The 12,820-nt window shown below is 45.3% G+C and overlaps 1 protein-coding gene across 3 annotated transcripts in view; it reads left to right on the forward strand.

Moving 5' to 3' along the window:
• The window catches only part of LOC144121378 (calcium/calmodulin-dependent protein kinase kinase 1), a 220,759-nt gene that overhangs the window by 141,928 nt on the left and 66,011 nt on the right, over positions 1–12,820 (forward strand). For all 3 annotated transcript variants that reach the window (XR_013312609.1, XM_077654573.1, XM_077654574.1), the window contains exon 2: positions 12,341–12,416. Coding sequence is in view for 1 of the 3 variants with exons in the window: in XM_077654573.1 (XP_077510699.1) it covers positions 12,341–12,416 (76 nt within the window). In the remaining 2 variants the exon portion in view is untranslated. The remainder of the gene's footprint in view (positions 1–12,340; positions 12,417–12,820) is intronic.

Below are 12,820 nucleotides of genomic sequence, written 5' to 3' on the forward strand. Positions count from 1 at the left end.
ATTACGTCATGATTTCAAATGCTAGCCCAAGAAAACTTGCATGATTAACCTGGAAGTTTCACACATTTGACACCTTTGAGCTCGCGAATTCCTAAAACGTATTCATTTTCTCTTGAAGGCCTCACCTCCTTAACCCATTCCTCGGACTCTCATGCCCCCGGGAGGGAGCGGATCGTTAACTCTGGCCTAATACACCGCTGAGGTTTGGTCGAACGCGTGGCAGGTCTGTTCACATAGTTGGCTACAGGTATAAGGCGCCACGCGAAGTGCCTTTTCCGGTTCCACACAAATAAATGTGTACTAAATGACACAACCACCTGAAGACCCCGACTAGTAAGGCACCCCAGTTAGCCACTCGAGGATGTATGTGTGCTCCATTATCAAAGTCGCCTTTCTTACGACGTGCCTGCCCGGGCAGTCACGTAGCCTCCAATTTCTCGGTGTCCCGTGAGGCACTTCGTAAGCTCGGCTCGAACGCCTAACCACTCTGTAATCTAATGGACGGAACCCGCCCTTGCAGTCCCTGGAGATCGTGGCCATGTCTTGTTTTATTTTAATTTCCCCGTTTTTTCATTGAATCGGCAGGCACGTCTGCGTGAGTACTCGTGCCGTCCGTGAGTGCATGTTTAGACAACGAAACACCAAAAACCAACAGAAAGGAAGCTTTATACCAGAAATAAAATTGCACATTTCTCGCGGATGTTGGCACGGTTGAGCACGTCGTTTCGAGCTTGGGCTTGTTCTTGTCGCAGTTTCTTTTTCTGTCGCTTCGGAACTACGTGCGCAGCGGCAGGCAGAGTCAGTGAGCCTCGAACTTCGGAACGTCGTTTTGCTTATATTATACACGCAATAGTATGTGGTAATGGTGGTGGCGCTGCTGTTCTATTCCTGGTTATTCGTTGCGTTGTTTTTCACAGGATTATGCAGCTTTTATTTTGAGCGAAATTGACTCACCACAGTCTATTCGACGGCAGTGCCTGCGTTTCCTTCTAGACAAATAAACCCCTTCTTTTAGAGGGCAGTGACAGGTGGCGGTGTCTTGAGCACTACAACATTAAAAGTGTGCGCCTCAACCCGTTGAGTGTATCCTCTCCTGCTCCCATTTTCCCTTCCCATTATACTGCACCTGGAAGTTCCGAGCATTTGCTTTCTTCTCGTATGGCCATTGGAGGGGACACTAAGCTCCGCCTTAAGGGTATGAAGTGACAGCTTAATAGGTTAATTCTCATGTATGCAGAAGTGGTCATTCGCTATTTTACATTCATATATCCCTGGCAGTGCTCATACTCCTCCTGGCGCTGTGGTGCAGCGGTTAGGCGATGTGCCACTGCCCTGCGATGGCAGGTACTCCCAGCGGCGGGACTTGTGCGGCCAAGGATGCTCTTACCAGTCCACTTACTTTTAATTTAACTGCCACCTGCTATGGTGGGTAGTTCGCTTACTATCTGGTGGGCAGGTTATGATGACGCCGCGAGGTCACGTGGCCTAGGCTGCTCTCTGGGGACCGCCTGCCAGAGCCATTCCCGTGATTTTTCGTTCAAAATTCAGACAACGCCAACATCAGATGTTCTGAAGAACGGGGCCTTTAATACTATTCCTTTAATATAATTGCCATTGGGATACTCGTTTCAGCACTCCTGTGCTCTGTGTAATGTGAGACGCGTCTGTTACTCATAGCAAAGCGCAAGTATCGTGCTTTCTCTGTTTCTTTACTCGTTTTACGGATGCTTTGTCTGCACCGTACTTTAAGCCCGCGGTGAGAAGAGTTCTTTATTTATTTCTCATCGCCTCAAAAAAAAAATGTGAACAGTTCTTGCTGTGCGAAGTAGGATCTAGTCAAATAACAGTGCTTTTTAGCTGTGTAGTGCTTGCATGCTCAGATTTTTCTCGCTGAAAGTATCTTCATGGCGTACCCATTGTACTGTGTACACTAATGGTTACCTGGCTTCTTTTTTTTTTGAAGGGTAATGGGCAAGGGCTTCCGTACTATCGCCTCGGAGTCTTCTTCAAACGCGAAACTATCTGAAAGTGACAACTATGTTTAGGGCGAGTAGCAAACAACGTCCTACTGTATTATGAATTCATTACCAGCAAAAGTACTAAAATACTTCAGTTGGTGGGGAGACCGCTATATTCCAACTCTATTTATTGCCGTCTCAGCGGTTTTGTCCAACAGCAATGTAATTTTGCATGTTCCGTAAAGATTTTTAATGAGCAATCTGATTCATTTATATCCAGAATGAAACGTCCACGTGATGCACGTTAAAGGCCCTAAAATATACAATTTTCCTACAGCTGAAAAAATTAACCTTTGCATCAGCTTCGGGGGGATTTTTATCGATATTTTCTTTTAACATAATATTGAGATGATCATAGCACTTTTGTGAACTCAGCGAATGGTATTCGGCAGCAGTGTATTCCTTAGTGGTGCTCTGTGAAGCACATTTTTGCAAGTGTGGATTGAAAGCACCTTTAGAAAGGTGTGCAGCTGAAAGAATGAAAAAATTCATGAATTGCAGCATCGAGTTGCGAGCCCGACCGCAGCGGCCGCGTTTTGATGGAGGCGAAACGCAGAGGCGCCCGTGTGCTCTGCGATGTCAGTGCACGTTAAAGATCCCCAGGTGGTCGAAGTTATTCCGGAGCCCTCGACTACGGCACCTCTTTCTTCCTTCCTTCAATTACTCCCTCCTTCATCCCTTCCCTTACGGCGCGGTTCAGGCGTATGCCGATATGTGAGACAGATTATGCGGCATTTCCTTTCCCCAAAAACTAATTTTCATTTTCATTCCCATTTCGAGTCGCGCAGCATAGCAAACTCGATTTGCAGAATGCAGCGGCGCCTACTTTTTAATAGAAAAGGCTAACAAGGGAAGATATGCATTCGCCTAAGTCGACTAACCAAATCAATTCATTCCAACTTTTTCGTCAGAAGACAGGATAAAACACGTTGCTTCTGGAAATATGGGCGTTTTCTGCACGTTTGTGTTTGCGCTTTGTAGATTCAAGAAAAAGAGAAAATTCGGGGCTCCTTCGCGCGCGATGAAGACGTTAGTCGAAAACTTGATATACAGAACCGTGTTACAGACACGAAGCTAACTCTAATACGATTTCGCAACCTTTTGGCAGTCGTTTATCTTGGACAAAGAAGTGTGCTTGTGTGTGTGTGCGCGCACACAAAACTGGAAAGGTAACGTCTGAAGGAGAATCTAGTTACGCTCAACATATGCTTTCAGTTTGGCAGGCAGCAAATTAAATTTAACTTGTTATTAATGAAATTCTCAGGTACAGTTCCATGAACGTGTAGGCGACCGATATTTTGCTTTTTGCGTGTTATTTTGTCACTGTCATTGGCAATCAGCATTTACGCTGATTGGTGTCGTCATCGCATGCTGGCTCATTAGCGCCCAAAATGCTAACTGGTCATATCATTGTCATTATCATAAACGAGTTTACCATCGCTACAGAACCAATAATTCCTCGAAATCTTGTGGCACTCACTACTGCGTTATTCCAATTAATCTGTCAACCTCATCTCCCCATCTGCCTCTCTGCCGCCTCCTAATACCTCGAGAAGGAAACGCCACTGCTGCACTAGTAGACGACAAGTGATAAACAATACATGTTCCTTCCATGCACTACGTCTTCTACTGCATATTTTCACCGGGATATCAAGAGCTTGGTTTTTTCTTCATTCAATGCATCTGTCCTGCGGTCTTTTAGCATAACCCCTGTCACTTTCTTTTCCATAGCCCGCTGCGCTTTCCTCGGTTAAACTTTCGTCTCTTCCGCGTTGGGCCCTCTGGAGGAAAGAGCAACGTTGGGTGTTTGCCCTGTGTATATGCAACGATTATGTCACGAAAACGCGCAGCTGACCAGCCGCGGCAGGAGTAGCGAGACGCCCTATTTCGTCAATTGTGGCTACCAGCCATGATACTGCCATGAGCATTGTTTCATCGTGGTGTTGCTGTTAGACTGTGCGCAAGTGGCTTCTCATTACCACCCGTAAACGCATGCTGCTCATCCCTTTCTTAGGGATCTTTACGCACGTCGTCTTGTCAGCATCGTCTATGCCGTGTTGGATCTAGAGAGTAAACAGTGAGAAATATTAGCAAATGTCGAGAGGTCAACTGCGTACTGATGCTCATAAATGATACATTTTTCAGTTCAAGGTTCGTAAAGTTTGGAAATGAAGATTGTGCCAAAAACAGTTGTTTTGTCTTTGTAGAGTCTGCACCATTGTCCTGAGACCGTAGTTCTATCGAATAAAACCTTCAACTGTCTGAAAATATTAAGATTTTTTAATCATCTGAGCGTCATTGTAAGTGATGATTAATATTGTAGCGAATTCTTAAAATTCTACTTTTTTCTTTAAGGTTCATTAACAGCGTCGTAACTCATAACCTTTTGCATAGCGCATAATAGCGTCAGTTGCCGCATTTCCACTAAGCTCCACGTCTATTACTACAGCTCCCAACCTTAAGCCTATTCTTTGCCCTACTTCCTTTCCCCCACCCACGCTCCTATCACTTCTCACGAAAGGGGACCGCTTTACTTCGACTGCCGCTTGAAAGCGGTGGCCGAATGGCATGTACCTGTACATGTACAGGTACAGGTACATGCAGGTACATGCGGCCACATGCATGCAGGTACATGCTGTACAGGTACATGCGGCCGGGGCGCGCCGAAGCACACAAGAGATTCATCTCTTCCTTCAGTGCTGGGTGACCACATGCTCATGAATAGGCCTAGCGTCGTCTTACGCGTTTCTAGTTCTCATAACCGAGGCATGTTCGTGCATCACACACCCTGGCTTCATTCAGACTCTGTTTATTTATTGCTCGGACTAGGTCGAAAAAATTTTGTGTCCTTCTTATTTCACTATGCTGAGTTACGAAGTACGTACAATTCGTTATCGCTGTGAATACGTGTCGTAAAGCAGACACCAATCAGGAGTCCCAAACGTTTCTCTTGATCGCACGATATAGATAGTTAAGTGAACGCACATATACCCGACGTCTTGGCTCTTGGGGTAGTGGCTATTCGAGTTGGTCACAGCAACGATGGCAGCCATCCGGGCGCTGTTCATAGCCGCGGTGAGTGCTGTTAATGGAGCAGGGGTTCAGCCGTCAATACCTTTAGTTACTTCAAAGCTGCTCGAATCTCGAGGGGTGCAGTGTAGAGGTTCTCAGTGTGCCAATACCTCGGCAAAAACAGACAATGTTACCGCTGTCACTAAGTCGGTGCGGCGAAACTTACAGCCTAGCGTGTAGCAATGTCTCGCTTTCTCGCCTGGCCATAAGGAACGGTCAGGAACACGAAATATGCATCAAGAACCGGCCGACTGCGTAACGGACCATGTCTGTGCGGCCATTTTGCTCACGGCTTCTGGCGCAACTCTGGCGGCCTTGAGTGCTGCTAAACTTGTGAATACTTTTCGTGTCATTTCTTTTCCTGTTCTCGCTGGCTGAACATGCGCAGCCATTTTACCGACCTTTGCGTTGGTCGGTCTCACTTCCGTCTTTTTGCACTGAATGTCGTTTCTTCACGTTTATTTCTTGCTCAAGTAGTCGAAGCTCGCCTAGTGTTCTTGCTTTTGCTAGGTATACCCACAGTTTATTTTATTTTCGATCCACATATGGTATCTATTATTTTCTCTGGTTTCTCCTCGCGTATGTTGTTTCAGTGGGCGCTTGACTACGAGTCGCTGCCTTCATTACTTTGCATTTTCGACGCAGTTTTCCGTTCTACCTGCTCTTTTTGCATCGTGACTATTAGGCTGCTGTGTTTGCTTCGCCTGTATTGCCAGAATGTCGGCTTTTATTAAGATGTGGCAGTCGCGTTGATGCATGAAAGCGGCAAGAAAATGCTGCTTTACCTTGTTCCTTAACCAGTCGCGAAATGCGCGTGCAACACAAGAACGCGCAACTGCTCTCCCTCTAGAACCAACGTCACGGCGTGGATGTTTGCACCCTGTTATCATTTCTCAGTGGAGCCTTTTCCGGTTACTTTAGACGGGCTTCTTTTTCAAAAAATATTTTTGTTTTTAAGCAAAATTTTCAATTCATTGTCTCCACGAAAACCATCAACGTTTGTTGTCAAGTATTTATGGAGTGGCTATAGCTTCCTTCGTTCCATCTAGCGTCATTTTATTGACCCACAGATAATGGGCAGTGGGCGGCAGTTTTTTTTTTCATGGTAATAAGCTAACTGTGGTCACGAAATTAATCAATATACGGATATGAGTCAAGTAGAGTAGTGTAGTTTGCTGTCGTCTCTGGTCAACGTTGACCGAAGGTTAAAATGAACAACACTGGCTTTGAGAAATACTCTTCTATAACAGCTAATGCAATAGGAAAAGCGCAAAATACTTTTTTTTTTGCAATGAACACTTTCCTAGTAATAAACATGATTCTCATTTGCGGAAAATTTTTCAAAGGCTCAAATTTTTCACTACGTGTTTTGGTTATGGCTTTACTCGTGCGATACCAAATTGCTTATGCTGACAATTACCGGTAGTTGGAAAGACAGAAAATTTGGTCAGGTTTTAAGGCCACGTAGCAGGGCTAGACCTTCGCAATGTTTTGGTTCGTGAGCAGATCTGGGCAATCTCACGAGGTTTTGACCTCATGAGGTCGACCTCAACCTCAAAATGACCTAACATCACGTCGTGAGGTGAGGTGGAGGTGAGGTCGGCGACGGCTCGAAATTTTGTGAATGAGGTCAGCAAATCAGACCTCAACTTCACGTGTGAGTTTAAGGTTGAATGAGGTCGTCATTAAGTGAGGCCGAAATTTTGAGGTCAAGACTTTTTGCAGTTTCCACGTCTTACTCCGACGAGTGCCGCTTCCGAAGCGGCGTTGCAGTGGATCACCGCAGTTTTCATGCAATGACGCTTGGTGTTCGGTTTCTCCTGTTTGGACAACCGGATGCCACAGTTCCCTCTTAGCTTCCGGTGCTGCGCCGTATTGTCCGTTCAGCCTGAGCCTACAGGAAGACGCACCCCTCTGGTCTTCCTGGAAAGAGTGCTGCTGTCACATCCCCCCATGCAAGACTGCTTCGTGTTCATGCTCGTTGCCGGCGCTGACGCCATAGCTCTTGCCTTGCAGTCAAATAAAGGGAATTTTTCTGTACATTACAAGCTGACTTAACAGAAACTGGAGTAGTCGGCAGAGGCGAGAGAATGTGATTCAGGCGGTTCCTAACAAGGACATCTGCTGGTTTGATTAAAAAAAAAAGCACGAAGCCAGAAAAACCTGTGTCACACCGTCGAAGCTTTTGACGGTGACTTCCCATTTCGAATCTAACGCTAATTCTGTATATTCCCGTTCCGTAATGCAAGCAGATGCAGATATAACTTCACTTTTTTATCCTTCCGAATAACCTTTCTTTTGGTCTCGAGTTTCTTGTTCCTACTCGGAAATTCGCTTATTATGACGAAACACCGCGACACGAAGCGAACCTACTAGTATAGCGGTGTTGCAGCGGCGAAAAAATGCAAAACTCTAATGGACGAATGGTGACGTGGGAGCTGAGTCCTTTTCCTTTTCTTTTAATGAAAATATGCGAATAGGATTGATTTTATGCTTGAGCTGTGCTGCTGAGTCGCTGTTTGAAACATTTATTACGATGTTTAATGGAACACACTGTTGTTCGCTTCTGTTTTTAGTGTGCGATTTTTGTTTGTATGTTTCTAATCATTCTCTTTTTTTTCTTTTCTCGTATGGGATCACTTACGTTGGCGGCCTGCCTTGCAAACAAGTGGGCACTAAATGTAATCTTTCTTTTAACTATTTAGCAGAAACCCATCGTTCACCTTAAACGGCTTCGCAGAATGCTCACCGGTGCTCGTGGGTAAAAAACGTCGAGAATGCTGGCGTACCACTGATTAGTTTAGTTTTTAGGGAAAACAAGTGATTGGCTTAAAGCAGCTTGTCTCACTGGTTGACGAAATGGCACCCAGAATTCTGTTGAGGCGTATGAGTATTTAGGCGTTTTTCTTTTCCCCGGTGCTGGGGGGGGGGGGGGGGGGGGGGGGGCTCAGAATAAGATTTCGCTGCGGGGAAATTTGAGTGGAGAACCATCCATGGTGATCTTGAGAGAGCGGTTCACGCTGCCCACTCTAGGCCAGTTATTTTGACCCGCGTGATTTTAATAGTTGGCAGAGTGTTCGGGGACGTAATCTAGCCCTTTCTTGCGAAATGCCGCTGGATCACCGAGTGATCGGAGAATGCCCAGGATTTCGAAACCGTTGCCATCGCCACCTGGAGGGAAGTGGCGGAAACGGGGAAGGTCTTCACCTCCCAGGAACATCAGCATCATCATCGTTATTTATTAGCTGCAGGTATTGCTATTTTTCCGTACAATAATAGTCTTCGGTTGCTGGGTAATGTACAATATTAAATGAATATTCTAGCAACCTTTAATTTGGTAGCGGTATATCAGACTTCCCCGGACTCATGAGGATACACTGTTAGCATCATCATCGTCGCCATCATCTTGAGAGTCAAAGGCATGTGTCGTTGCATGATCTTTGCAGTATGTCATATATTGAGAACTGGCACGTTTACCTGCTGGACAATCCGAATGTCATTAATGTGGACCGGGTTGTGAGCACTCTTTGTAATGCGTCATGCGAGCATGTGTATTAATGTGAGATCTATATGGATCTTGAAATGGGGGTGAATGGGGGCCTGGTATGACGAGGAATTACATCGTTCTCACGTGAGCAGATGTGATGTCATATTACAGCGTCGTCACGTGACTACACTTGATGGCACATTACCTCTCTGTCACGTGACCTGGTATGACGCCACACTCATATGATGCCATCACTAATTATACTTATTAGTCTTAGCGTTACCTACTTATATTAATTAGCATTAATTCATTATGCGACGTCATCATCGTCGCGTGACTCGTCGGCTCGTGACGTCACATGGCGTCGTTTCATGCGGACACTTTTTTGAGGATATGACCTTGAAAGTGAGCCATCTAATTCTTTCGAATTAATAAAAGAAGCCACTCGCTTCTACACAGACATAAGTACAACGTGTCTTTGTGAGTGTACTACATTCAGAGCTTGTTAAGTGTTTTCGAAGGCAACATACAGAGGACAGAAAAGAGCATTCTCGCTATGCCGGATAGAGCTAGAAATTCGAAAAATACTAATATGCGTCTGCATAACCGTCGCATTGGAAAGTACATCGGCGACCAGTTTCTTTATATTCTGCAACTTTTCTCACGTCTGAAAACAGTGTCATGAATAGCTTCCCCTTCTCCCCCCACCCCTCCTACCAATTTACGGTAGATGGTGTAGAAGGTCTGTGTTTGTCATTAGTCGGTGCGTGCGTGAATGAGCGAGATGCTTCCAATTCGAACAAGTATACACGAAGTAGGTTGCCAAATACTGACACGTATAAAGTAATCACCGACGCACTGGTGGTAACCGCGTATGGAACACCCCTGCCCGCAGGCGATATACTCTGTGAGGGTTCATCCCAGCTTATAAGCTTCTACTATTGCGTGCACATCAATAGTGTCTGTACTTACCTTATTAAATATTGTCATCATCATTTTGGCTTTCCTGTCTCACAGTATTCTGAGAATTGTTTTTAACTGAAAAACTTCTCAATCGCTTTTTGTTTTGTTTTTCGTTTGCTTTTTGAGGTTGACCAGCCGACCTCAACCTCACAATTTGAGGTTGAGGTGAGGTGGAGTGAGGTTAGCAGTGGCCTCAGGAAAAGTGAGGCAAGGGCGTCTAAGGAGACCTCAACCTCAACTGATGAGTTGAGTTTGATTGAGGTCGGCGAATTCTTTTTGAGGTTGAGGTGAGGTCCAGATTTCTGTGGTCAAATGCCCACCTCTGTTCGTGAGTGTCAGTGCTTATGAACAAGCAGTCAGTGCTTATGAACAAGTCCTCATTTGTTTCAGTTACGTTGTATTTTTCTGCTATTGGTGTGTACGGCATTCCACTGTTACGCAGTGCTCGTTACATTTTTTTGTTTTTGTACTTCGCGTTAACGGCCTGAATTTTTGCATCCTAACATCGCTTCTTATCATCTCTTCAATGTGACTTGCGATGGGGTATCCTTTAAGCACTGCGTGTGCTGCCATGAAGGAAAGTGAAAAGAAAGAGGAGCCCAGAGCCAGCAAAATGTATTCGACTTTTCGGCTGTCTTCCTTCGATTCTTTTCTTTGTTTTGAGAGCGAAATGTTCCAAAGCACGTAGCCGTCGTACGTGGATGACACGAAGCCGGCATAGTCAACCAGCATGCCGATTTAATAGTGTACTTGACCCGTACGTGCTGCACTCTGTGTGTCACGTCTGACTCTGTGGTACGCCACCCACAGGCCATACTGGAACCCATCCCATCAGTCCTTGCACCGAGACGTGACTACGGCATTCTACACATGCCGTGGCAAACTGCGCGCTTGCGTGAAAAGTGATGAAAATTGAAAAGTTAAAAAGAAAAGAAAGACGCACCTTCGCTGCGGCATCGAACATTTGCCCACTCGTCCTCCAAGTGTGCCGAGTTCTTTGGGGCCTCAGTGACGTGAGCCGAATATCTCGCCCTTTACGATCGTCATGTGGTGGTTTCTAACTGTCTTGGAGTTTTTTTTATTCATCTCGGCACAAAAATTCTCTTTTTCTGTTCAGCAAGTGGATGTTTTCTAGATGCTGGGGAACCTGCCGGCCTTTCACTGGGTGCTGACTTCTAAAGCAGCATCCTCTGACAGCCGACTCTGCGTGCAGAGTTCTCAGTCTTAGCTCAGCAACTTCGGGTTCCTGGGAGACAACTTTCCATGCGCTACGCGGAACGAAGTAGCGGCACTGAAGCTGAGCTTGAACGTGCTCTTGTTTGTTTTGATGTACCTGTAACGTACATCCTTGGAGCTCCAACGCACAGAAGTTTGAAGCTCCAACGCTCTTTATCGATTTGTTCCAAAGAACTGGCAATTTTAGCGGGGGGAAATGATGATCTTAGCTATCTCTTTTGATCAGTGCGGCATGAATCTATGAATGGTTGTTTTGTTTTCTTCTTTTCGTTGAAACTGTATATATGCCTCGTTCCAAGCAATTAACATCAGTTGCAAGTCAGCACTCGTCTGTGCCGTGTCTCCCTCGTTGTCCCTGTCAAACTGCGCGCTGTTCTGTTTAAAATAAAACCCTCTCTCTGGAAATGGAAACGTTAGCTGAAAATAACTCCACTAAACGCTAATTAGAAAAAGAACTTGTACGCAGCATTTGTGCCTTTAAAGGATCCGATTAAACATCTTAGTTTTTTATGCTCATCTGAACCCTTGAGCCCATGTACATAACTTGCGATTCAGTAGTCTCGATGACGTCATTTTCAGAAACAAAACTGGAAACTTTCTTTTCCTCACAATCTTATACTTGTTTCACTTGGGTAACAGATTGCGCAGATGGCCTAGGCTTACGCAAGTAAGGAATTGTGGGCATTGCTGCGCTGATGCTTTACTGCCTATGTGCATGTATCCCAATAAATAACAGAGAACGTTCTGACTCAACTGTAAAAATTCTCGTCGTTCCTTTTCGCAACAGGGAATGGAAACAAGACAAACTGCGGCATCGGGGAAAAGTTTTATTTCTAAGTAAATTGAGAAATATGGTCCTGCAGAAGTGTCCACTTACATCGCGGACTGGTAAAGGCATGACGACAAGTGTTCGGGCTTACAATACGCTTTCATGGTGCATTATTTTACTGAATTTCTTTTTTAGAAGGCATCATGCTTAGGGGTTACTCGCTTTCAGCAAATAGCTAAGCTGGTGCACAAAACGCTGATGTTGTAAACTGAGGTGCCTCTTAAAATACCCACAACTGTAATGCAGGACACACGCAGCGCTTTGTAGACATGGACGGATACGAAGTGGGCAACACTAACGCTCCGTGTCTTCAAACACTACATGGAGAAGAGCAATGAAGGTGCTGTTTCCTTTAAACCTCCTTTCCTTTACCTTTAAATTTCTCCCTTCAGCTTCGCCCTTCGTTGTTGCGCACCACATCGAGAAGCTGAAACCTTTGCGATGGATACAACTACCCAACTTCTGTTACCCCTCATTCTCCGCCTTTGGAACCTAAAAAAGAAGGGTGGAAATGCCAGTCTTTTTCCCTAAAGGAAAGAGGGAGACCTCTGAAAACTGGTCTTACCCCACTGCCCCATTGCCCCATTGCCCAACTATCCCTCCCCTTCCTCTCTTGCATTGATGTCAACGAATCACTGGCTCTCATTTAATGAATCGTTATCTTAATCGCAGTTTGAGTGCATGACAAAAAGTTTCTTTACTCATTAATTTCTTTCTCCCTTTTTTGTTGTTCAGGGCCGAGTTGCTTACGCCAGTCCTGGGGGTCATTCGGCCAACGAGTGCGACCACCCAAGATAGGCGATTTGCCGAGGTAAGTCGACTCCGCTTTGCCCCCTTTTTGAAGAGATTTTTAGTGAGCTATGCTGCTGTTAATGGCAGGGAATTTGTACACCAAGGTTCGGCTCCGCCGCATTCGAGTGTCAAGCTGTTATGTGTGCTAAAGACCTGATAGCCACAATATTTTTATAAGAAACCGGGTTACAGTGATACAAACATTATCCCGTAAATGTCCTTCGTAAGGTGCTTGTCTATCGTCAAACGTAGTGACGACCATTTTTTGTTTTAGGCTCCTGTGTTGGTGATGTGGATATCCTCTCGTTAACAGTGCATTAGATATTTACTTCACCACTTTCTTTTTTCTTCGCTGACATTTTTTCCCGCTTCACTCATTGCTTGTCCAGCGAGGTGTGCAATGCGTCAGAAAGTAATCTGATC

The sequence above is a fragment of the Amblyomma americanum genome, chromosome 2 (assembly GCF_052857255.1).
Source record: "Amblyomma americanum isolate KBUSLIRL-KWMA chromosome 2, ASM5285725v1, whole genome shotgun sequence".
NCBI lineage: Eukaryota > Metazoa > Arthropoda > Arachnida > Ixodida > Ixodidae > Amblyomma > Amblyomma americanum.